The following is a 26649-nucleotide window of genomic DNA, read 5'->3' as shown; positions in this document are numbered from 1 at the left end:
CTGGGGAACACATGGCGCCTGAATGCACTATGGGAAGAAGGTACGCTGGCGGAGGCAGTGTGATCCTTTGGGCAATGTTCTGCTGGGAAACCTTGGTTCCTGCCATCCATGTGGATGTTAATTTGACATGTACACCTTCCTAAACATTGTTGCAGACCATCCTCAATCCAATCGAGCATCTGTGGAATATGCTAAACAAACAAGTCCGATCTGTGGAGGTTCCACCTTGCATATTGCATGACTTAAAGGAGCTGCTACTAATGTATTGGTGCCAGATACCATAGCATTTATTCAGGGGTCCAGTGGAGTCCATGCCTCGACGAGTTAGGGCTGTTTTGGCAGCAAAAGAGGGACCAACACAAAATTGTTAAAATATTGCAATGATGTTATGCATGAATAGTGAAACCGCCAACACTATTGGCCAATGTTTGTTTCCTTGTCCAACCCATGTGTTAGGTAATACTATTAAACTAAATGCAATAACCAGGCAATGAGTCTTATAATGTCAATTGCATAAATTACAATGCATCAGTGCACTTTGTTTAGACCTATTACACAGATATCTTTATCAAAGCAACCTATTATTTAATCTATTTACTATACGTGAGTCAAAATCACTTTATCACGGCCCTCTTGCACAAATACTTCATGTAAGAAATGCTCAAGATAATAGACTCACTCTCTCTTGTATAAGATGATAGCAGTTTGCTGACATGGCGTCTTATGTTTTAGTTACTTCAAAATACAACGACATTTCTTGATTGCTAATTGTAAAACAGACATTAAGCCAAAATTAAGCCATCTGTAAAAAGAAGCCAATAATAGACAGAAGAAAACATGGTCAAACATGATCTTGGTTTACAGTGCAGAACACTTACAGCTACATTTTAAGCATTACAATTCTCATTCCAAATGGGTTGAATGTGAAGTACAAAGTGATAAAATGGTAACTAAAAGAGAGATAAACGATAAGCTCTGATCCTTGAATCATGCAAAGCAAATGTCTTGTTGTATAATAATGAAATATTACCATTTTTAACATTTACTTACGAATTTCATTATTATCTCCCTTTTTTAGACGAGGTCTTTTCTGCCCTTCTCGCTTTCTTTGATTGTTTTGAATTTGCCATATTTCAATTGTGTTCAATAAACATACATTGATGTTTAAATATGACATTGGTTCTATGTTTTCACTTAGGTGGCAAGATAACCTAAACCAATGGACTACACTCATTTTTAACCAAACAATTTTGAATTATAGCACATCTTGTCCTTTTGGAACCTTAATCATGCAACGTGGAACGGAATACTGCGATAAACAAGTATCTGAAGAGAAGAACTTTGGACACAGGCTGCCAATTCACCTGTTCATAGTCACATAATGACTATCAACATGACTGTGATCCAAGTCATATAAATACCAGCTGTTTCAAAAACTCTCATTACAGAACACATTGGAAGATCTGTCTGGTGTACTGTCCAAAAACAATCATGAAGTGTGTGGCTGTAATCCTTGCTCTCGCTATAATTTCAGGTAAGCGACAATCAACTCTGCCAATCTTCACAAATAGTTTATTAACCATATGCTAATTCAACAGAGGCTGATAGTTGGATTTGATGCATATGCTTAGAACTTGAATTAGTTTGCTAGATCATTTTAATGAATTATGTGGTGGTTTTCATTCATTGAGACCTTGACCGTACCTACAACAACAGACTACATTAACCAATATTCCAAGCGCTAAAGAGTATTTTATCTCTATTCTGACTCTGCAGGCTGCCAGGGGCGCTTCCTATTTCAGGATGAGCCAAAAAGCCGCTGGGAAGAGGCAGTGGATCAGTTCTGGAACCGTGTGTATGAGCTGACCTCTAGGGCCGAGGAGATGAGGGACAACATCAAGGCCACCCAGCTCGCCAGAGAATTAGAGTGAGTAAATGCTACAAAACTTCACCGCAGAGCAAACATCTGAGCAGCTCAATTTGCAAAAATGCGGAAAAACTGTTGAAGTCCAGTTTCAAGAAAGCTGATTTATGATCCTGAAATTCATTTCAAATTCTTTGCAGCACACTGATCAGTGACACCACGATGGAGCTGCAAATGTATAGAGATGACTTGCACTCCAAACTGGGCCCGTATGCGCAGGAAGCTGCCCAGAGATTCAATGAAGATCTGCAACTGCTGGCCATCAAACTCCGCACACACATGGAGGACGCTAAGGATCGTGTCACTGAATACACCCAGGAGCTCCAGACTATGGTGGAACAGAACGCTGAAGACTTCAAGAACAGGGTCAACACCTATGCCAAGAAATTAAGGAAACGTTTTAACAAGGACATCCAAGAGATCAACCAGTAAGTCATGGTATTAAGCTTAACTACATGACATTTTGCATATCTTTCGGTCCATTTTTATAAAAGGTACACTACCGTTTTAACTGTTTTACACTACCATTTTACAGTTTTGTTTTGTAGAAATGAATAGGCCTACTTTTATTTAGCAATCATACATTCAATTGGTTCAAAAAGTGATAGGAATCTTTTGTAATGTAAGAAATGTCTTATATTTTAAATATATGCAGTTTTTTCAACTTTCTTCTTCATTTCCACAAAAATATTAAGCAGCACAATTGTTTTCAACATGAATAATAAAATAAGAAACATTTCTTGATTATAACTTTAATAATGACTGATGAACAATCCAGCTTTGCTCTTACATAATTAAATTGCACTTTAAAATATATTAAAATAGAAAACAGTTATGTTAAATAAAAGTCACTATATTACTATTTTTCTGTACTTTTGATCAAATAAATGCAGCGTTGGTGAGCGCAAGAGATTTTCAAAGACAAAAATCTAACCCAAACTTTTGTGCATAAAGCAAACTTAACTTATTGAGACTTAACTTATATGATATTAATAACAAAATAACTTAATATTCTTATTTATATCACTATAGTCATAGGATTCATTGTTTTATATGCCTCATCAGTTATGTACATTAAATAAACAGCTTTTAACTTTGGTTTCGATATTTTCACAGTTTCGATTAATTTCAGGGAAAATATGATGTGAAATATGATAAGTTCAGTTTAAAGTGGAAAAATCTTGTAATATAATAACACAACTGTATTAATAACATAGATATGGACTATTTTATAATACTTTAAAAAAATATTGCATATAGAAAGTTATACTACAAAAATGTATGCACATCTATATTTTGAGCAATTTGTCCTCTGATCTAAAGGAAAATGGACACATACTTTGAGGAGGTTCGTTCTCGTGCTGCTCAGAGTGTGGAGGATGTGAAGAGTCGTCTTGAGCCTTACTTCACTTCAATGCAACAGCGTGCTGAAGAGAAGCTGACAACTCTGGGAGAACTGCTGAGAAGCCAGGGTGAAGGAATAAAAGAGAAACTGGAATCACAAATGCAGGACCTCAGAGAGCAAGTTGAGAAGACCACAGAAAATATGCGTAACACTCTTCAGGAAAAAGCTGAGCATCTACAAAATTGGTTTGAGCCTTACGTCTCTGAAGTCCAGAAGCAACTGGGCTATTAATACAAGGGCATAAGAATGAGGTCTCAGACAAATGATTGAATTGCCTATTTTAACTTTGTAACTTTGCTTACAAAAATGAAGGTATTGGAAATGTAAAGGCAATAAGTGAATACCCACCATTAGTACTACATGTATGTAGCTACAGATGTAGACTGTGTATTGTAAAGCTTAATAAAAACAGCAGGTACCAATGAATACGAGTATCCTTGTTATGCACATTAGTTAATTCATTCATGCACATGACATGGGTCAATGACGAATGTGTTCGTTTATTTGAAAAAGGAAAAAAAAATATTTTATTTATTTTTTTATTTATTTGACCCTTATTTAGAACAAGTCTCTTTTGCGAAGGAGCCCTGACCAAGAAAGCCGCAATAAAAGTTCCACATAAAATACTATATAATAAATACAATGAACATACAAAAATGAAATATATAATTAAATTAAATTTAAAAAATATATATATATTTTAAAAAATCCCATTGTCACCATAGATTTACTAATTTGGGAAGCAGGGACAAATGTCCATTGTGCCTGCTTCCCGGTACTTTACTAACCTCTTAAATTGACCAAAGGAGACCCAAGTTATCAAGTTTAAGTCATTCTGTAACAGGTTCCACGCTGATGGGGCAGAAATTCTAAATGCTTGCTTCCCTAACTCTGTGCGAGCCCTAGGTACAACCAGTTGGAGATTATCATTAGACTGCAGAGAGCGAGTGCTGGCCTTGAAGGACATAAGCCTACATAAATAAGGGGGCAGTGCCCCAATGATGGATTTATATATAAACAAACGCCACTGGGTTAGCCTGCGCTGGGCAAGGGAGGGCCACTGGACCAGACTATACAGAATGCAACAATGTGTAAAGGGTTTGGACCCTGTAATAAATCTCAGTGCACCATGATAAGCTAAATCAAGTTGGTGCAAATATTTATTAGGGGTGTGCATATATAAAAAATCACCATAGTCCATAAGAGACAGGAAAGTAGCCTCAAACTATTTCTTCCTTGTTGCAAGAGAAAAGCAGGCCTTATTCCTAAAATAGAACCCTAGCTTTAACCCAAGTTTCCGGGCTAAATTTTGGATATGAGCCTTAAAAGTCAAATGGTCATCAAGTAAAAGCCCCAAGTAGCCTACTTATACTCAGCCACGCGCTCTATTAGATTTCCCTGCAGGGTAACAATGTTTGGAGAAATAGCGGTAGAGTTCCTATTATTTGAAAACAAGACTGTCCTCAACACAAGCCTCAAGTCAGATATCCAAGATTGGACAGTGTCAAAATATATGATAAACATATTTTAATTTCTGAATTAAGTAATTTTTATATTTTTGTGGGTAAATGTAGGCCTATCAGGTCATGTGACTGGCACGACATGTTTAAATGTAAAAACAAAGATTCCAATTTAGAACGTTTTTGAACTAGATTTAAAATCTCCTTTTCATCAAATATCATTTGTTATCGACCCTTATAATATAATACGATATGTTGTGCGTTTTTTCCCCCATTTTCCAATATTCTATGAATATGCACTCCCAAGTTGAAATCGCGAGAAGTCTCACACACCACCTCTTGGTCTTCCGGTCTATTACGGATGTTGTGTTTGGATACACCAGGACCCCACAACAGACCACCACGAGGAACATAAGCAAATTTATTAAACACAAAATATAATATACATGAGATTAATATTCGTTCAGTAATAACGCTCTGAGATGAACGGGCATACTTATAACAGCAAATGATAAATGACCGCGAGCGAGACATGGATTAAGCGCGCAGACCTCTCGGTAAGTGCACTAGCCCACTGTGTTTTCGCCCTGTGGCTTTTCTTATTTATTTATTAAAGAATACAAAAAATGCCTACCAGAACTGTTTTATAGTGTTTGTCGAGCAGACGACAAACGTGGTTTTAACAGGGCACCCATATAAATCGCGTTGCCATTTTCTTTTCTTTTTTTTATTATTAAATAAGGTTTTGTTTGCAAGTTAGCATACAGCTAAGGTGCAGACGCGACCAACAAACAAACTTGGTCAAGCAAAACTTTCGAAATACTGTTTGTGCACTAGTAGTATACGCCTTTTGGGCATATTTTATGTTCGGCTGCAGAATAAACCCCCTCACGTGTTTTTAATTTAGTTCTGTTCATTCGTGTTCTTTTGAAATGAACATGGGGTGAAAAAAATCACTATTAGAATATTTCAAGTTGCTTTTGAAATTTTGCTATTTTTAATTTGACATAATTAATAGAAACCTTTTAGCCAAAACAAGTAACTTTGACTGTATACAGACTGGCATCAACAAATGTACATTTACAAGAATCATAATTGTTGAATTAATTTATCAGTTTGCACACTGTAAAATATTTTAGATTTCCATTACTGAAATCTAAAATTGTATATAAAATATAGTTACATGGATGAAAAAGATGTTACTAAAATTGGGCTTACCGTTACTTCCTTACTCTGTTCCATAGAGGTATGTTGGCTATGTTGGGGCAGTTTCAGACTTGAAAATGTTACGATATAATGACAGAAGTTGCAGGCATGGAGAATATAATTAAATAAATTAAATGAGACTATTATAACTTTATGGAGTAGTCATTTGCTAAATTTGAAGGTCTTCGTCAAGCAGTTTGACACTTAAAGGGTCATGAAACCCTTAAACTATTTTTTGAGATGTTAACTTATGCACTGTTGCAAATCAATGAACAACAGTAGCACTCATGTTTATCAATAACGGAATTTTTTTCTTCTTTTTTTTTTCTGATTGGTTGAAGGACTAACCAATTGCATACAGAGTCGTTCAAATAATGCTTGTTGATCCCGCCTCTTGTGCAGTAGAAAATACAGAGCAGACTCCCAGACCAATGCTCAATGGTGATAGCCAGACAAGGCTAGGACTATACTCTCATTCGTGCGTAATAATAAAGGAACTTTGCTGCCGTCCCATGGGTGCAGCGGCGCAATGATATTACACAGTGCCTGAAAATAGGCTAACTTCCGTCAACATAACCAACGTGACAACCTGCTTGCACGTACTAGGGAGTAGGGCAGCACAAAAAATCATGATAAAATCACATGTGATTTAGCAGAGGCTGCGATAATTGCATGCGCAGCTTTTCAGAGCAGCACTGGTGTGATCAGTAGTAAACGCTGTTCCGTCAGCCAGAGGGCGCTCTCGCACAGGGAACTCCAAGTACATGCTGCAGAAGTACTCACCTCATTCACGGAAATCCATGTGGAAATCGATATAGCTATGAACATCATACTATCGGTGAGCTGAATAAACAGATTAAATCGCTTTGGTTAAACATGACTAAATGCTTTTGTTCGGAAAGATGTTTGACGCATGTTGCTTTTTCAAATGCTTGTTATAAGCAAATCAAACTTCCAGTGCTTTTAGATGGAACAGCATTTACTACTGATCACAGAGCCGTCCTGCACTGACAAATTGCACATAAAAGATATTCGCAGCCTTTTGCTATTTGATAATCACGATAAGCCAAATCGCGATATACGTTTTCATGTATAATGCGGTTTATCGTGCAGCCCTACTGGGGACCATTTTCAGGTGCTGCATAATATCATTCTATATCATCAGAGTTATGGTACGCACAGAGATATGTATGAACTGATCTAACGCTGTGGGATACAGTGAATAACTTAAAGTCCCAAAAGGTCGGCGTGTTCCTTTAATGTCATGTCCTGGGTAGGGAAGGACAACAGTGGTCGAGTACTGGAACGTGACTGCGACAATTGACCATGAAAAGATGACCGCGACTTTAAAAAAATATATTTCTCTATTTTTCTGATTGGTTATTGTGGCATTTTGGGCGATAACTGAGGTCTGATTGGTTAGCGTTAGTCAGCACGCCTTCCAGACCGGCGAAATAAAGTGAAACAGAAGCGCACATTTCAGTGATGCCTGTAATCACTGTGCAAGATGTGCTGCACCAATCTGTCATGTAGCATTATAATGAGATCACGATTTAAATAGAATGTTGTAAATGATCTGTGCTTTAGTTCCCTGTGTATCAGCTGTTAAAGGAAATCCAGTTCATGTTCATGTGTGGATCCACATGCAAGTTTTAAGATTACTTTTCTGTTGTCTATATCTGATTTTTTCATATAGGATTAGTTTGGTTGAGTTTATTAATCCGCTAGCAAAGCTCTGCAGGGTGTGTATTCACTGTTTCAGCTCAAATACAATGCCAGGCATTATTGACTGGGTTATCTGAGGAGTTATTTTGTTTTTGTTATTTTCACACAAAAAAAGAGCAATTGTGACTTTATCTCAGAATTGTGACTTTTTTCTCACAATTGCCAGTTATAAAGTCAGAATTCTGTGATATAAACTACAGCAATTGGATTTTCATTTGTTGGGTGAACTATCCCTTTAAATTATACTTCAAACAATAGGCTATCTGTAATGTTTATGGTCTTTTCCTTCTTTTTCTAAGGACCCTGATCTAGAATGACATCATCAAGAATATACTTTAAATTTTAAGAATTTATTAATCATTGTTTGATTTATTTTTTACTAAAAATGCACTTGGCCAGCATGATCCTGCGCTGGTTTTTGACCATTCCCTCCTCTTATTGCTATAATAACTACATGCCAGTGTGAACATCCTTACAGAGATCACATTATCAATCATATTATCATTCACTAATCTTTTGCTTCTGAACAGGTTGGGATGACCAAAATCTTATTTCACGATACGAGTAATTTAATATTTTTAAATGTAATTTTATAATTATAATATGGATTTTTGTCTTTCGACTGATGATATGAAGTGAGTTAAAACAGACTGTCTTTTTTGCTTTTTCCAACGCATGCAGCGGTTCAAACTCGCAGTGCTTTCAGACAGAGCAGAGTTTACTACTGATTACAGAACCGCTTTTCACTAACATGCTGGGCATACATTTATTTAAAATTGCAGCCTTTTCGCTTTCATAATCGCGCATAAGGCAAATCACAATTGCGGTTCGATTTTGAATTAATCGTGCTGGTCTAATAAGGATTAATTTCCGCGATGCAGAAAAAGCAGATGGAATCCAGTCATAAAAATGGAATTTACTGCATTAGGAGGAATGTCAAGGAAATTTTAAAAGTTTTGATGGTAAATAAAACGTAGGTCAATGCACTTAAATCAAATCGCAATATATTCTAGTGTTTGTGAATATAAAGCTGCAAAAAGACTTAAATATGAATCCTGCATGTTTCTGTGTCTCCGTGTGAATGAATGAATGGCGCAGACGCACGGTTTCATTTACCTCACACACAGAAACTTGCAGTGTTTTTCAGCCTCTGCTGCCTCAATATGAGGACATGAATGCATGAACCTCATGTCCAGTCACTTCATGAGCATTTTACCATTATTTGACAAAATCTATTGTCATAATAAAAATAATATGTATTTAATTTATACAGTTAAGAATATGCAGTGTTATTTAACATTTGTTTACTTTATTTCTGTGGAAACTCTTAAACCTACCTAAAAAGCACTGTTTATTTAATATGTATCATTGTTCTGTTGTAATTATGTATTTATGCGTGTCTGCTGAATATTAAATGGATCCATCCTGTTTATTAGAAATTTTTTGATAATGCTGCAATAAACTAGTAGACTATAAGTTAATGTTTGTATTTTTTATTTTATTTTTTACTTTGCTGATTTAAAACATGATCAAAACACTATCTATTTTAATGACAACATTTCAAATAAGAGTGCTAGTGACCAGTATCGGAATCAGCCAATAATTGTTTGTTAAAATCAGTATCGGCCCCGAAAAAATCCTATCGGTGCATCCCTACTTTAAACTAAATCTAAACTATTTTCCCCTTACAGGCATTTTATAAGAGGATTTTAAATCAGATCAACCATGGACGGCGAGTTACCACCATGGAATAAACACGGAAGCCACAACAGCGGGGTTCCCTATAATATAGCAGGGGAATGCCAGGAGGTAGGTAACAGTAACTGTATTTATTTACATTATGATAAAGTAATAACTGAGGGGAATTATGTTGAAAGAGCTGGGGCCTCATTTATAAACGTTGTGTACGCACAAAAGAAAGCGAACACCGCTCTCTATGCAATAATTGGTATTTATTAAAAGCAAAATGGACGGGAAAATGTGCGGTCCTTCACGCAAGTTCTGACCCAGGCGTACGCACAAAAACAGGTGAAATGAGAAATGGCGACACCGTCTGCAGATAGAAGAATCACATGAAAGTATGTGAAACTGTAGACCGTTATGTTAAAGAAATAGCAATACTGCCTCTCATAAATAACATGAAGACTTAACAAAGCAAGTCTTACAATTAACAGCCTACACGAACACCTGTCATACTGCAGTGTAAAACAAACAAAATCAAACAAAAATTGACCGAAATGCAAATTACCACATATTTGCAAAAAAGAAAAATGAAATATGTTCTGCAATAATATTGGCATGTTATGCAATTATTCCTCATAAATAATATGGTAAACACAACGAAATAATGTACAAAACTGATATTCTCTTCAATGTATCTGTCTGGCGGAGCAGATATAGATGCAATTAGATAGACAGATAGATAGATAATTAGGGAGGTATATAGTAGGGGTGTAAGAAAATATCGATACATATGAGTATCGCAATATTTTGTTTGGCGATTCTGTATCGATTCTCAAAAACCAACATGGCATCATGACTGCGTAAACATACACGCTAATTTCTAAAGCTAAGTGGCGTGTTATCTGTACGCATTTTGAGTGATCTGCGTCACAGCTTACGCTGTGTGATTCCGCGTGTATGTCTACGCCCAAACAAACCATCATATCTACGTGTATGTTTACGCCGTGTGATTCCGCGTATATGTCTACGCCTTGTGATTCTGGCAACCTGATATCACAGAATTAATATTTATAGCCTAATTTTATATTTTGGAGCAACTAACTCCACTCCTACCCTAAACATACCCACTCTCAACAATATAAAACATGTAACAGGCAAATAAATGTAGAGTCACGTATTTATTGCAAAAACTGACCAAAAAAAGTATAAAATTAACTCATGTTTCTTTCCAAGTCTTCAGAAGTCATACGATATCTTCATGTGAAGAACAGTTGATTTTAATGTTTTAGTTGTTGAAATGATGATCGCACCCCTTTGTGAACAGAACACGAATGCACTCGTTCATATTTCTGATTCAAATGATACATACGACAAATTTAGAATGACACGATCGGTCAGAGACACACGAGAGCCAATGGCATTTTACAATCAAATCTGACGTAATGACGCAATTGGTCACGTGTAGACGTAATGCGATATATCACGATAATGAATAGGCACTTCAAAATATCGTAAATAATAATTTATTAACAAATGATTATTTTTTAAATAAAAGAATACTTTGCCCATCAACCGTTTAAATGCGCAACCCCGCTGTATTCTGTGTCAAAGGGACACGCGTTCAGATGTAAATGAGAAGCACATGAATGAGTGAAGGAGACGCGCTAATGAGGTGCTGCTCCGTGACAGCAGAGGGTGCTGATGAACTGCAGAATGCAGCGGTTACCCTGGAAACCCCACAAACAAAAGTAACCCGCCAGTGAAGTTTTTAAAACAGCCATTCGTTTTTTGTAATCTCATTGTTCATCACAGCACCAAATACTTAAAGGGTCATGAAACCCCAAAAAACTTATTTTGAGATGTAAACAGATATGTATCGGCTGCACATCATTGAAAACACTAAGGGTACTCATTAATTGTATTCATATGTGAAAAATAGTTATTTTTGCATTTTTCAGAGCGCTTTCTTTCTTCCGGTTTGAAAAGCTTAGTGCTCCGTCACAAATGCTCATCGACCACTCCTAGCGATTCTCGATATATATTACATAACATAACATGACATAAAGCTCATTCAGTCCAATCACTGCACTGCAGTATGCATACAAGATAATGTAGTTAATATACATGAGACAGTCACTTCTGTCAGGCTCGTTGTAATGAAGTTTGTAGATGGGAAGGAAGGAGGCAGGAACCGGCGAACGTTCAACAAACTTAAATATACAAATAAATAAACAAAACGAAAGTAAAAACCGCGGGCAGCCCCTCATGGACGACTGCCCACAAACACACATAATAAAACGTGGGCAGCCCCTCACGGACGACTGCCCACACATACATAATAAAATTTAAACAAAACCCAACATAAAATCCAGGCCTGGTCCTCTCTCGTCTTCCGCTGCCTTGGCTCCTCCTTTTATGCTCCCGTCACTTGGCCGCGAGACGAGACCGGTGCGTCACGCAGCTGGTACTCATTACCACTCGTCACCGGCCCGCTCTCGCGGTCCTTCGCCCCGCTGCTTGCCACACCACACTCGTCTTCCATCATTATTGTAGTCGTGGGGAAGTTTTGGAAGCAGCGTGCGGAAAAGTCAAGGAGGAAAGCTAGGCGTTATGCTGATACGAAGTAACCTAAGGGCGCCGAGCGAGCTGTAACCAGCGCCGTCTGTGGAAGCCTTTGCCTCAAAGGCTCTGTAAAGTAAAATTAACTTGAGGAATCGCACGCCGAACCTGCAAGCGTTGACTATCTAATTTATGTCAGGAGTGCAAAATAACCGATCTGTAGGCCAATGAACAATATTTTTGATGAAATATCAACAAGAATCAAGAGTCATGTCTTCTCCGTTTTATTTGTGGTCACAGACATGCACTAAACCGCATATTTTCAGGCTCTTAGTGAAACCGTGTGCATATTTGGACAAATATAGATTAAGCTGCCGGGCGTGACAGCGCAGATCGTCACGGCAACCCAGCGCGTGTCGCTCTGTGCTTCAGATGCGCGGTCGAGACTATGAAGCCTCAAACCCCTTCGCTTTTACCCCGATCTAGAATTACACATATATATCGCATCGCATGTTCGTGGGTGGTTCACGTTCTCTTATCACGTCGGCGCGTTGTTCATCTTGCCAAACAGCGTAGCGTGCATATTTGGACAAATAGTTTTATCACGTTTGCAAAATATTTCATCATGCAGAATAACATTTATTTTCATTTCAACACTGAATTATGCTGGTTTGAAGAGCTGAATGATTTGCGATCTCTGCTGCACGCCACTCATAGCTCTCTCATTCGCTGTACTCATCCCTCATCTAATCTCTCTGTTGTAAACAGTGAACCAAGAACATGTCTCAGAACCGCTGTAACTGCTGCTGTTGGTATCGCTAATCTTAATGCACCTAATGACACTCCCCTATTTATGCAAACCATTCCCTCTTTCCACACAATACCATCCCACCTTTTCAGAGTCGATCATAATAAGCTATATATTGTCAAACTAAAAAAAAACATTGAACATTAAAATCAAAATCAAAATAACTTTTTTAATGGACCTTAGATAAAACTAACAATGATCAGTATTTCTTAACTAACATTAACAAAAACATGATTACTTTCTGTAACAAATGTAGCTATTGCTCAATCTTAGTTAATGCATTAAATAATGAGACCTTGTTGTAGTTGTTACCTGTTGTTCTTTATAGCCTAATTCTTTTGCACTTTAATCTGTTTGAAAATTGTACTTTTACAGCTATGGAAAAAATTAAGAGACCACTTAACATTGATTTCTCAATGTTAAGTGGTCTCTTAAGTTTTTCCAGAGCTGTATTTATTTTTGGTGCATTGTATTATTGTATTTAAACATTAAGTTATTTATATTACAAAAATAGTTCTTAAAGCTGTTATGCTATGACAACACTTTTTTGCAACTTATTTCAATATCGTGATAATATCATATACCGTGATAGATATCGGCACATGCCTAGTCACGAGACACACGACAGCCAATGCTGTCAAAGCTGACGTGATGTTTCTTCCGGCTGCAATATTTGAAATCTATAATTAATCTTTGACGGATGGACTCAACGTTCTGATCGCTTTTGGGGATTTTCTTCACACAAATCAATCGTTTGGCCTCGGAACACTTGGAATATTTGTACTTTCTGAATAAATTGTGCCTGCAGTTGTATCTGCCTGTTATATCCTGTTTTTTATAATACACAAATGGGTAGGTTTAGGGAAGAGTTTGAGTTACGCGTTCAAAATGTGTCTGAATATGTGTAGGTGTGTAAGGTAAATGGATTTATAAACATACTAAATAAAGTTTTTTTGAAAATGTAAAAATGCAGAATGTTTCTTGAGATGGGTAGGTTTAGTGGTTGTGTGTGTGTGACGGGTAGGTTTAGGGGTAGAGGCAGTGTAGGGGGATAGAATGAAACGGCGTTGATAAACACGCTAAAAAGCGATTATGCTTCCTCATAGGATGCCAAAATGGCATACGAATTGGCGTGTCATACATACGCCATTTCATGAGATCAGTCTGCAAAAACACTGTATCGATATTTATTTATTTACATCCAAGATTCGTGGCTTTGTGTTAGAATTAAACCAGACTGTATACAGCCCAACTGTTAGATGGCAGTGCTATAGAACTGACACGGAGCCAGAGAAGCGCAAGGTGAATGTGTGTGCATTAGCAAACCTCACAAGACGATATAATTATCCCCTCCGCGGTTTACAGAGCTGAAGTGTGGACTCATTTTGGCTTCAGCTACAAAGAAGCCACTAAGGAAATTGACAAGAGTCATTTTTTTTGCAAAATAGGCAAAGTTAAAATCTAGTAGCCTACTCAAGAAACATTGAATCGGAGAGCTTGTTTAACATCATGATGCCATCTGCGTTGCTGAGAAGCGTTTCGATAGAATATAGCAAATTTTTCTCTCCGTAATAAAATAAATACACACCAAAACTGACAGCGGTGGCAGCAGAACGAAAGCATCTGATCATAGCGATGTGGATATGATGCACCAGCTCTGCAGTTCAGTAGCCTATTTGAAATGGCACTTTATACAATAGACTGCGTGAAAGAAAACAGCGTTACAGTATTAAATATAAAACAAACAGTTATTAAGTCATGAAATGGACTATGCACTTTCTGTTGCTAAACAGTTTAGAAATGAAAAACTGCTATACTGTGAACCTTTAAAACATGTAGAATAAAGAATCCTGCGGGCACTTTACTAAGATTGCACAAAATAGTGATTAGTGATATAAATGATACTGTATTAATTAAATAAAACGGTTACTTGTCATGTTTTATGCATATTTGATTTCCTCTCTGTGTTTGCCATGATTTCGCAATCGATGAATGTTAAGTTGTGAGAGTTTCACAGACTATTATGGGACATTTGGGTGTGACATGAAAAAAAAGCTGATTGTGCCTACATTGATTGTGATTTATTAAGGGAAAACTGCGTAAGATGTGTATGCGCTGTGTATAAATCTGAATATTTCTGTGCGTACGCCCGTCCTATGTTTCATCCGTACGCCACTTCTGACGCAAATCATATGCAAAGTTTTATAAATGAGGCCTCAGAAGAGCTCTCCAACAGTACCTGGCTCCAAACACAGCCAAAGGTAAGTGATGTATTAATTGTGAGACTTAATAGCAACATTATTAGGTTGCATCCAGCTCTTCCCTTCTGAACTTATTTATCTTTCTCTTTTTTAGAATCATGACTTGATAGGAGACAGCTTTGCTGCTGGAGAACCCATGTCATCGCTGTCATCTTGTATGAGTGGTGCATTTGAAGCTTTGTTACCAGATTACCATGGAACGTCCTCGGAAATGACAACAAGCTCTGTTAAATATTCATATTCTCCAAATAATAATTGTCACATTAAACCTGGCACTGCAGTGGATGAAAAGATGGTAGTGGAGAGCAGGGAAAAAAGTGATTTTCTGAAAGACCCTTTGTGTGAAGCATCAGCTAGTGTCACACACATGCTTCCACCCAAATGTGCCCAATATGTGCCTCAAGAAAAGGTATGTGACCTCTACAGTGCATACTCAAAATGTATTATTTCTTCATTGTCACCTCCATTATTTCTTTCACAGGACCAAGACCAAGGAAACTGTAATTGGACATCAGTGATCAAAGATTCTTTAGAGATGAGTAATGGAATGGAAATGGAACAGTCTTTATCCATGGATGTATGTGGCCCCTTAATGGGCTTTAATCCTGTATATAAAGGATCTGAAACTGAAGCAAAATTTACATTAAAGGACCACTATCAGATAGCAGGATCTAAACTAAATGAGAAGCAGAATGGTCAAGGAGTGAAAGGAGAGCCAGATTCCTTTATTTCAATGTTGTCAGGTGGCATCAGTAAAAAGAAAGATGTTCTGGAAATGGTAGGAGTGTATTAAAAAATAAATAAAACATCATGCAAGCAATCAAAGAACAAATAACTAATTTATTGTCATATTTCATCTATTCGTAGGGGGAAAATGATGAACCAAGCATATTAGATGTTGGAACATCTCTAGGAACAGAGGAACTTGGAATGACTGGAATCAGAGAAAATGAGCCAAGGTTTTTACCAGACTTTAATAGGAGTTCATACACCCCCTTTTCATCATCAGAAGGTTTTATGAAACGTGAAGAGTTCCTGGATATTCCTTCAGTCAAGCAGTCTATTGAACACACCCTCCAGGGACCAAAACAAGAACCCAAGACATGCAGAGATGTCAGTCCTAGAAAAACTGGGGGCACAAATATTTGCTTCAGACATGCAACAGTAAACAATGAAGCTGTTCTTGAAGGTTCTTCTGTATATGGTCTTCATCGTCTTGATCTTCAAAAGGACTTTCACCAAGCAGAGGTTATAGATGGAAACACTTTCATTAATTCCCAGGATCATTCCTTCGAGCATGATGTGCAAGACAAGAGAGTAAACACAAGTGATCTTTATGTCTCTGAGACTACACTTATAGAGAAAAGTGCTGCATGTCTTCCCGACACTCTTTACTTTGGCAGTAAACTAAAACACCAGGATCATGATCCTTTGGAAACAGGATCTGCCCCTGAAATTCAGAACTTTTCTTCAGGGTCAGAGACAGCACCAGATCAAACAGTTATAGCCAACAAAATTCACCTTGATTATAAATGTAAGGATTCTAAGATAGAACCATGGGAAAGTGGCAAATTAAATCCAAGTGCAGTTCTTCTGCCTTGTGATGAAAAGGTACAAAACTCTGAAAAGATATTTCTCAACATTACTTCAGAAAACCGTATTCCTCCACCTACTGAGAATGTTCATGCAGCTCCGAGTTCTCCCACGTCGAGGATCGATTGCTCCTTTCAGCCTAACCTAAAGAAAGCATTGCAAAAGCATAAGAAATCAAGAAAAAGAAAAAAATCTGAACTTGAGGAACTAAATGGACCGACACACAACTCAAAAAAAGATGACTGCTCTGTGTATGGATCAGAAATATCAGACAGTGCTGTCAAACCAGACACAATTGGATGTGAAGACACTAATCAAAACTTTTCATTGACTAATCATTGCAGTACAGCAGTGAAAGATGAGGACTTAATTAAAAATGAAGTAAACCCACCTTCATCTAGAAGCAAATCACTATGCCATTCACAACTGCAGATGACAAACCTTGAGCTAGTGGCAGAGACCTCACAAAAACCAGATCAAAGTTGCTCTCAGGTAAAAGTACCATCAACAGCCATGACCAACAGGAAGGCTGTTTCTAGAAGGAAATTGAAGAACAAAACAAGGTTGCGTTTAAAAGCAAAAAAGTCTACCAGACTTGACAATCAGTGTTTGCCTCAAGGTGCTGTCTTGACCTCAAAAGAGGACTGTACATCACATTTTCAGGTTAGTGAGGCCACCCTTTTGAAAGACCATAACCCAACAATAATCAAACAGGCCATCTCTAAATTAGAGTCCAGTATTGCTGAGTGCAGTCCAGAAAAATCTACATTGCAAACAAAAAAATATGCTCTGCAAACACTACAAAGCAAAAGTGATCTGCATGATGATCCCACAACACTTTCAGAAGTTGAGACAGATTTAATGGATTCTAAGAAGCACCAGAAGGTGAGAAGACATGGTATTAAAGCTTCTAAAGGCAAAACCTATGAGCATGCAACTAGTCTGCTGAATAGTCAGTCTTTACAAGAGTCTGTGAGTCAAACAGATTCTGTTTCAATCTCAGTGACTGAATCTTCAAACATTCTAAACCCTCAGAAAAACCCAACGAAATCAAGGCAAAAGAAAAGAGTAAATATCAACAAGGCAACAAAATCCCCCCAAAAGGATATTCCCTTACCATTGTCAAAAACTAAGAAACAGATGGGGATTTCCAATACAAGGACTGTGAAAGCAAAAATATCTGTTAGGAAGCCTAATAGAACAGATGACTGTGACACTACTCTTTTGGACATACAACCTTCTTTAGCCACTCTAAAGCAAACAGATTCTCTTCCAATAGCGGAAATTAAAGTTGAGTCTCCAGTTGTTTTCCGCACGCACGCACAGTCAGTAAGGAAGTCTCTGAAAAATAAATTGTCAGATATTAAACATAAAGCAGTACCTACAGTTGACCAAACAACCGCTCATCAAAGTGTTTTGAATCCACTCTCCGAATCTGATGACAGCATTGTGCAACCAACTATGAGAAGGTTCAGTCCAAGAAAAACACTTGACACAGTCAGTAAGAACTATGAAACAGCTCATTTGAATGAGTCCATTTCTTTAGTTGATTCAATCTACTCGACAGTAACTGAGATTTCAGGTGTCAGCCTAATGAACACAGAAAAGACATCAAGTAAATGGAGAGAGACAAATATCAAATTTATGGAGGAACAAACATCCACTACTAGCCAAAAGGAAGATGTTATTGTACTGCCTTCAGAAGATTTTGCATCTATTGTGGTTTCAAATTCAGAAAAGAATGTTAAAGCCAAAAAACTTTCTAGAAACAATACAAATGACACCCACTTAGATGATAATTTGTTCGAAGACACCTCTTTATTAGCATTTGTGACTCAAGAAAATTCTATTTCACCTTCAAAGATTGACTGTTCAATCAGTGTTAAACAAACCAGTACACTGAAAAAGCCAAGAAAAAAGACTGTAACCAAAACCGAGGCAGAAGAAATACTCAATATAAAACAGCATGAAGATTTTGTTGCAATAACCTCAAAACCTAGTGCAAACATAGTGGCCTCTAATTCACAGATGACTTTAAAAGAAAAAAGACCTGTGGAAAATGCAATTACAGAGGAAGTAAAGGACAGCCATGCAACTCTTTTTGGCACGCAGACTTCTACAGCCCCTTTGCAGCACACTGGATGTGTTTTAACTTCATTTGCTCACAGCCCACCAAAAAAATCTAAGAAAATGTCTGAACCAGTACATCCACCTGAAGTTGACCAATCAATGCAACAAGAACTCCATCCATTTGATTGTGTGTCAGCTACAGAAATGGATAATTCCGATATTTCAAACCAAAATAAAATAAAAGTGAAGACGAAAAGACTCACTAAAAAGGTCACTAAATGCAAAACACATGTTACCCAAGCAAACAGCAGTATTAGAGAACAGTCTTTTCCAGCTACTGTGCAGCAAGAATATTCTGTTTCAAATAGAAGCACAAATTCAAGGTCGGATGAATTGACAAAGAAACTCACAAAAAAGAAAACATCAACACTAAAAGTCAGAAATGTTCAACCAGAGGACCATCCTACAGTTTTGTCAGAACTTTTGCCTCAACTAATACCTCTGGGTAAGGATGCAACACACGACTCTTGCATAAAAACAGACTTTGAGAATGAATCAGCTAAAAGTCCTGTTGAAAAACAGGTTTTCATCACTACTGAAGATGCTACATGCACTCAGAGCTTGTTAAAGGCAAAGAAAACACAAGAGAAGCTAGTACAAAAAGAAGATAAACAAAGCAATATCCTAGAACTGGCTCACAGAGAGGACAAAATGTCAGATGCACCATCTGTTGTGCGGGATGTAGCCTTTGAACATTTTGAGCCATTGGAAGCACAAAGCTGTGACCAGCAGAAGAAAGCTCAAAAATCCAAGACAATTGAAGAAACGCATGAATTTGCTAATGTTTCTTTGTCTCAAGATAAAAACACTGGATCAGATGAGGCAGGTGTCATGGTCACTTTTACACAAATCCAAGATATCTGTAACATACATGATGATCAAGCTATAGGATCACAGCAGCCTGAAAAAGATGAATTCAAGGAAGAGAGTAGAATTAAAGACTGCAAAGCCACAAAAAAACCTAAAACAAAGAGTAGAAAAGGTGGGCGAAAGATGAGCAAGATTGCAGGCCTGTTAACTCAAACAGTTAAAGAAGAGGACCCAAAAGATATATCTAATAATAACGGAATTGCCTCTGATTTTCAGAACAACACACAAATTCCAATTTCTGATAGCACACAGAGGATAGCCATTATTTCAGAAGAACTAGTAATGAAATCAAGAAAATCAACCTGCCCACAAAAAATAGACTTGGGTCCATTTGTTGAAAATGTGTCAACCCAGGGCTCTTTAGACATCACTGAGTGTCATACAAGGCTTGGAGAGACTCTTTCAGGTTCCATGCAGCCTGCTGATTGTAAAGGCCAAATCACTGTTGAGCAAAAGTCACCTACACGAGGAAGACCCCCTTCAATTAAAAACAAGAGACAGAAACTATCTATAGCAAATTTAGAAGATAACACCTCGCCAACTGTCCAGATCTCAGATCTCTCTTCATGTCAGGATGGCACAGAGACTCTTTCAAGTTTCATGCAACCTACTGACTGTGAAGGCCAGTACACTATTAAGCAAAAGTCACAAAGACGAAGAAGACCCCTCTCAATAAAAAGCAAGAAACAGAGGTTGTCTATAGCACATTTAGAAGATAACACCTCTCCAACATTTCAGATCTCAGATCTCTCTTCATGTCAGGATAGCACAGAGACTCTTTCCAGTTCCATGCAACCTGCTGATTGTGAAGGCCAGTACACTATTAAGCAAAAGTCACCAAGACGAGGAAGACTCCCCTCAATAAAAAGCAAGAAACAGAGGTTGTCTATAGCAAATTTAGAAGATAAAACCTCTCCACTTGCCCAGATCTCAGATATCTTTTCATGTCAGGATGGCACAGAGACTCTTTCCAGTTCCATGGAACCTGCTGATTGTGAAGGCCAGAACACTATTAAGAAAAAGTCACCAAGACAAGGAAGATCCCCCTCAAATAAAAGCAAGAAACAAAAGTTGTCTGTGGCACATTTAGAAGATAACGCATCTCCACCCATCCAGATCTCGGATTTCTCTTCTTGTCAGGATGGCACAGAGACTCTTTCCAGTTCCATGGAACCTGCTGATTGTGAAGGCCAGTACACTATTAAGAAAAAGTCACCAAGACAAGGAAGATCCCCCTCAAATAAAAGTAAGAAACATAAGTTGTCTATGGCACATTTAGAAGATAACGCATCTCCATCCATCCAGATCTTGGATCTCTCTTCTTGTCAGGATGGTACAGAGACTCTTTCCAGTTCCATGGAACCTGCTGATTGTGAAGGCCAGTACACTATTAAGAAAAAGTCACCAAGACAAGTAAGATCCCCCTCAAATAAAAGCAAGAAACATAAGTTGTCTATGGCACATTTAGAAGATAACGGATCTCCATCTATCCAGATTTCGGATCTCTCTTCTTGTCAGGATGGCATAGCAACTCTTTCCAGTTCCATTAAACCTGCTGATTGTGAATCCCTGTACACTATTAAGCAAAAGTCACCAAGACAAGGAAGATCCCCCTCAAATAAAAGCAAGAAACATAAGTTGTCTATAGCATATTTAGAAGAGAATGCATCTCCATCTGTCCAGATATCGGATCTCTCTTCTTGTCAGGACGGCACAGTGACTCTTTCCAGTTCCATGGAATCTGCTGATTGTGAATCCCAGTACACTATTAAGCAAAAGTCACCAAGACAAGGAAGGTCCCCATCAAATAAAAGCAAGAAACATAAGTTGTCTATAGCATATTTAGAAGAGAACGCATCTCCATCTGTCCAGATATCGGATCTCTCTTCTTGTCAGGACGGCACAGCGACTCTTTCCAGTTCCATGGAATCTGCTGATTGTGAATCCCAGTACACTATTAAGCAAAAGTCACCAAGACAAGGAAGATCCCCTTCAAATAAAAGCAAGAAACATAAGTTGTCTATAGCACATTTAAAAGATAATGCATCTCCATCTATCCAGATCTCGGATCTCTCTTCTTGTCAGGATAGCACAGCAACTCTTTCCAGTTCCATGGAACCTACTGATTGTGAAGGCCAGTACACTATCAAGCAAAAGTCACCAAGACGAGGAAGACCCCCCTCAATTAAAAACAAGAAACAGAAGTTATCTATAGCACATTTAGAAGATAACACCTCTCCAACTTTCCAGATCTTGGATCGCTCTTCAAGTCAGGACAGTATAGAGACTCTTTCCAGTTCCAAGCAACCTGCTGATTGTGAAGGCCAGTACACTAAGCAAAAATTACCAAGACGAGGAAGACCCCCCTCAATTAAAAACAAGAAACAAACGTTATCTATAGCACATTTAGAAGATAACGTCTCTCCATCTGTCCAGATCTCAGATCTCTCTTCATGCCAGGAAAGCGCAGAGACTCTTTCCAGTTCCATGCAACCTGCTGATTGTGAAGGCCAGTACACTAAGCGAAAATCACCAAGAAGAGGAAGACCCCCCTCCATTAAAAACGAGAAACAAACGTTATCTATAGCACATTTAGAAGATAACATCTCTCCATCTGTCCAGATCTCAGATCTCCCATCATGTCAGGACAGCACAGAAAATAAGGTCAAAGCAGCAAGTCCAGTGAAGCAGAAAGTTGTCCAAAAACTCAAAAAGAGAAAGGTAGTGAAAGTGAAAAATATAACTGTTACTAGACAATTGGGGACTGATCCCTCAGAATCCCTTCAGAGTCTTACTGGTGACATGACACAAATCATCCCTGTACCCAAGCATAAAAAAGGGAAGAACTTCAAAAGCCTAAGGTTGTCAAGCTTGAGAGTATCCAGCAGAACTCCTGAACCATCAGTCAAAGGTTTTCAAAAAGCAGATGTACATTCCCTTCCTCAAAACTCCACAAATGATTTTAATGAGGAGGCAAAAAAATCATTGCCTAAGCCCGGGACAGCGAAGAAACAGAAACACTGTGAAAAAACTGCTATTCTAGATGATGATTCCCTGGCGGATATAAAGATTGAGAATAAGGCAAAAGTTAGAGTAGTGAAAGGAGGAAAACGTGGTCGGAAGAGACGAAAAATGAAAGAACCAGTCCCTGATCTTGTAACTGAACAAGAAGAACTTCAAAGATTAACAACAAAAACCAAAAATAACAAGGGACAAGATTGTTCTGAACCAGCCAAAAGTTTACTGAAAGAGTTTAGTATAACTAATGAATGCTCCACTGATGACCAAAATAATATAGTCACATCAGAGAAAAAGGATGTGAAAACCAAGCTAAGCAGTGTAGAAATGATCCCGGCAATAACTGTAGAGACCTTCCAGATAACACCAAAAACAGAGGTCCAATGCAGTTCTTCCACTTACCCGTACTCCAATTTAATGAAAGAAGACAAGCACAATGAACACAATGCTGAAGCAAATGTAAAAGATTTATTTGCAGTTAATGATAAAACTGGAATCTCTGGTGGAGTCTCTAGTGGAATTTGTAACTTAATTTCTAGCAATGTGGGCAAAGAGGAGTCTGAAAACATTTTTCTGGATACAAAAATTAAACCCAACATTGAGTTAAAATGTACTCAGAAAACAGATGGACCAAATGTGGAAATGTCAAGGGAAATAATACTTGACAACATATCTGAGATAGAAAATGCATTTCAAACATCGACAGAACAGAAAGTGGATGGCTTCACACAGGACAGTGAGGAATGTCTTGTAATGCTAAACAAGGTGTCTAATAAGAGAACAATGAGATCCACGCCTAAAGAAATAATGAAGAAACCTCTAACATGCAAATACTGTGGTGTTTCCTTTAGGCACATTACAGCATACACCATCCATCAACGCATTCATACAGGTGACAAACCCTACAAATGCAAGAACTGTGGAAAAACTTTTGCTCAACTGTCTAAACTCAAGAGTCACCGTAATGTACATAAACAGGATACCTCTTTTCCTTGTCCTTGCTGTAGCCAAAGATTCTTGCAGAAAGAAATTTTGCTACGTCATTTTGAAGTTCACCTGCAGGAATCAAAAACAAACAGTAAACCACAGAAGGACATTAAGAGCATGAAAAATACTTCATCAGATGTGTGTTCAGAGACCCCAAACAATTACAGGTGCCTTATTTGCAAGAAAAACTTTGCAAACGACATCAAATTGCAGAATCACATGCAATCGCATGAAGTGGAGAAGCCCTTGACTTGTAAAGACTGTGGGAAGAAGTTTTGGAAACCATCAAGCCTCGCAGCTCATGAAAAAAGTCACTGGCCTGTTAAACCATATGCATGTTCAATTTGTGGAAAGGGCTTTAACCAGCTGAAGGCCCTAAAAAAGCATTCTCAGGACCATGCCGGCGAGACCCCTTTCTCCTGTTTCCACTGCGGTCATGGGTTCAGTACTCTGTCTGCACTTAGGCTGCACCAGGCATCCAAAACTTGCATTGCAAGGAGGAACGATGGGGCAAGCGGTAACATTGAGGGCTTTATTGTAAGTCAAGGAGTTGATGGTCAAGTGAACACACCAGTATTTTTCAAGTGCCAAATATGCAAACAGCTATTCAGGAAATGGTGCCAATACACCCTTCACCTTCAAACACACACCAGCTCTCCCCCATACATTTGTTTTTCCTGTGGACAGTGTTATGAGAAGGATTCAGAAATGAATGTTCATTGTGAGGTTTGTTGCCAGTCAAGTGGGGAGGAGCAGATTTGTGGTGCATCACTCTCTGAAATCATGCAAGGTATTACCTACCCTTTGAAGTGTAGCTCATCCCAGACTCTACCAAGTGCAGGATTTCAGCTGAATTCTCAAACGCAGACAAACTCAGAACAACTCCCACAACTGCCTAAATTGATGGATGTGGAACCTACACAAACAAGGCACACAGATTTTTCACAACTTCCTAAAACGTATTCTACCCAGTCACCCGTCAAGCTGCCAGTTGTCCAATTACCCACTCATTCTCATGTTAACTGTACATCTACAAGTAGCCCTCTAGAATGCGTTGAAATCACTCCAAGTCATTGGAAGTTCAAGTGTCCACGTTGTGGTCAGAGATTTGAGCGGTACAGGACTTTGAGTGCTCATCTGCAAATGCATGCTCCTGGTTTCAGGTATACCTGTGGACATTGTGGACAGTTCTTTGAAAGGTGGAGTAAATTATGGTTACATCAGCGGCGCCATCGCCTAAAAAGCCGCTGTTACTCTTGTAATCAGTGCAATCTGCAGTTTCGCTTCTTTAGCTCCTTTAAAGAACATATGATTGACCATGCTGGGCAGAGACCATTTGCTTGTCCACTCTGTCCCAAAACCTTCATTCAGGAGGCAAGCTTACATGCTCACCAATGTGAGTCTCATAAACTTTGTAAAAGTCTCAAATGCGATGTCTGTTCTAAGACTTTCAGTAATTTAGCTAACTTAATCAAGCACAGTCTTCTGCACAATGGTTCTACCTCTCACATTTGTCTCCCTTGCAATCTGTCATTCACAAATACAAGAGTCTTAAAGGAACACTTGAAAACGCATACCACATACGCACATCCGACCCTCCCTGAGATCCCATCAAAGCCCCTTGATTTTCCTCACAAATGCAAGAGGTGTAAATCTAGCTTTTCAACAGGAGATTTGCTCTATGCTCATCAGATACGGCATTCCAGAGATGCAAAGACTCCAGCAATAGTACCTACCTCAAAATTGTCCAATTCTTGTGACACATCATCATCCACTCGAAGGAATCATATATCAAACCTCAAACTTGATGGCATACCCAATGATGAAAGCCTGTATGTCTATTCCCACCCTGACAGGCTCTATGTGCCCCAGAGTCGCAAAGTACAGATTCCAGTCATTGATTTGGACCCTGATGAACAAGAGGAAGTCTCAGACTCTCAGAATATCACTCCTGAAATTCCAAATAGTGAAATCACTGCTCAGTCTGACAGCACACATCTACCTCAGACCACAGCAGGTCAAGAAACCACCAATCTAAATTTAAGTGAAAGCGAAAAAGAGATGGAAAATGGTGAACATAATTACAGCTGCAAGCTTTCGCGAAGACCTAGATTTGTGGAGACAAGTGTTGATATGGAGGTAGAAATGACTGCTCAAGAAGAAGAGTCTCTGGAGAGTTTTGAATGTGCAGACTGCACTGAGAAACTTAGCAGCGTGTTAAGCCTTTATGAACATTACATACTTCATGCAATGGGCGATACATATGTACATTGATAATGTTGGAAGGTAGATAGTTTCTCACTTATTTACGTTTTAAAATGAATGTTTATAAGAAGTGTTGACACTGTTATCTGTTTTACAGTACCACTTTTTTTTTTGTTGCATGTTTAAAGCTAATATTTGCAAAAATGTGTATCATGTATTTTAGATTATCTTGGAAAAAAAGGAGCATCACCATACCTAACATACTCTTTGAGCCCTTAGGTTCATTGAGTTTAAAAGGTTGTTTTTGCTAGTCATTCCTAGAGACTGTGCTACAGCGGTCATGTCACTATGCCCTCTGTACTGCCCATTTATCGTCTTGATTTGTGCCTTCAGTGAGAGGTTTGCTTCTGTACAAGATCTGTAAATAGCTATACATAAAACTGCATAACTCCACAACCTCCTAGTCATCCCCTGTTAAAAATGTATGAATACATGTTTTAACACATTCCACATTGAAATTTTGTAATATTGAGAGATGGTTAAATATAGGTCAACCTAAAGCATTCATATATATATGTCTGAATGGGACAAAGACATACTGTATATTTTAACAAAATATGTAGCTCTTGAAAACATTAGAATATTTCTGAGAAAAATGTTTGCTTTGAAAAGATCCATTTAAAAATTATATGCTTTTCATTGTAGTCAGATTTTGTTTTTGTTTTTAAATAAAACATACTACTTTTTATGTGTATTAATTTCATTTTTTTGTCAAAAACAATTCTACTGACAAGCCACAGTAAAACATGTTTCTT

The 26649-nt window shown here is 38.1% G+C and overlaps 2 protein-coding genes and 1 long non-coding RNA gene across 6 annotated transcripts; 2 read left to right on the top strand and 1 right to left on the bottom strand.

Annotated features, from left to right (window-relative positions):
- Positions 1-480: 480 nt before the first annotated feature.
- LOC137048339 (uncharacterized) lies at positions 481-5589 on the bottom strand. The gene is made up of 3 exons (XR_010899387.1): positions 5424-5589; positions 3264-3383; positions 481-2298 (listed from the first exon to the last, which is right to left on the bottom strand). It is a non-coding gene; the product is annotated as an uncharacterized lncRNA (long non-coding RNA).
- Positions 1422-3733, top strand: apoea (apolipoprotein Ea). The gene is made up of 4 exons (XM_067426464.1): positions 1422-1534; positions 1777-1927; positions 2065-2352; positions 3248-3733. The coding sequence occupies exons 1-4, from the start codon at positions 1492-1494 to the stop codon at positions 3558-3560; spliced, it is 795 nt and encodes a 264-aa protein (XP_067282565.1). The 5' UTR covers positions 1422-1491; the 3' UTR covers positions 3561-3733.
- On the top strand, positions 5134-26580 carry si:ch73-347e22.4 (uncharacterized). 4 transcript variants are annotated; one of them, XM_067426460.1, is made up of 5 exons: positions 5134-5346; positions 9412-9529; positions 15126-15440; positions 15513-15809; positions 15899-26580. In XM_067426460.1, the coding sequence occupies exons 2-5, from the start codon at positions 9446-9448 to the stop codon at positions 25901-25903; spliced, it is 10701 nt and encodes a 3566-aa protein (XP_067282561.1). In that variant the 5' UTR covers positions 5134-5346; positions 9412-9445; the 3' UTR covers positions 25904-26580. The 4 variants fall into 4 exon arrangements, with proteins under 4 accessions (XP_067282561.1, XP_067282563.1, XP_067282562.1 ...); XM_067426462.1 differs by lacking the exon at positions 15513-15809; XM_067426461.1 differs by having other exon boundaries at positions 15126-15608.
- The last annotated feature ends 69 nt before the right edge of the window (positions 26581-26649 follow it).

The sequence above is a fragment of the Pseudorasbora parva genome, chromosome 19, assembly GCF_024679245.1.
Source record: "Pseudorasbora parva isolate DD20220531a chromosome 19, ASM2467924v1, whole genome shotgun sequence".
Classification (NCBI taxonomy): domain Eukaryota; kingdom Metazoa; phylum Chordata; class Actinopteri; order Cypriniformes; family Gobionidae; genus Pseudorasbora; species Pseudorasbora parva.
Note: the sequence above shows the minus strand (reverse complement) of the source record. Positions and strands in the feature narration are given on the sequence as shown.

Excerpts from the sequence above, each read along its gene's own strand:
- si:ch73-347e22.4 (XM_067426459.1), top strand. The coding sequence starts at position 9,446 with ATGGACGGCGAGTTACCACCATGGAATAAACACGGAAGCCACAACAGC. Across the intron at positions 9,530-15,125 it reads TAGCAGGGGAATGCCAGGAG|AATCATGACTTGATAGGAGA; the intron begins GTAGGTAACAGT and ends TCTCTTTTTTAG. Across the intron at positions 15,810-15,898 it reads AGAAAGATGTTCTGGAAATG|GGGGAAAATGATGAACCAAG; the intron begins GTAGGAGTGTAT and ends ATCTATTCGTAG.
- apoea (XM_067426464.1), top strand. The coding sequence starts at position 1,492 with ATGAAGTGTGTGGCTGTAATCCTTGCTCTCGCTATAATTTCAG. Across the intron at positions 1,535-1,776 it reads TGCTCTCGCTATAATTTCAG|GCTGCCAGGGGCGCTTCCTA; the intron begins GTAAGCGACAAT and ends CTGACTCTGCAG. Across the intron at positions 1,928-2,064 it reads CAGCTCGCCAGAGAATTAGA|CACACTGATCAGTGACACCA; the intron begins GTGAGTAAATGC and ends AATTCTTTGCAG.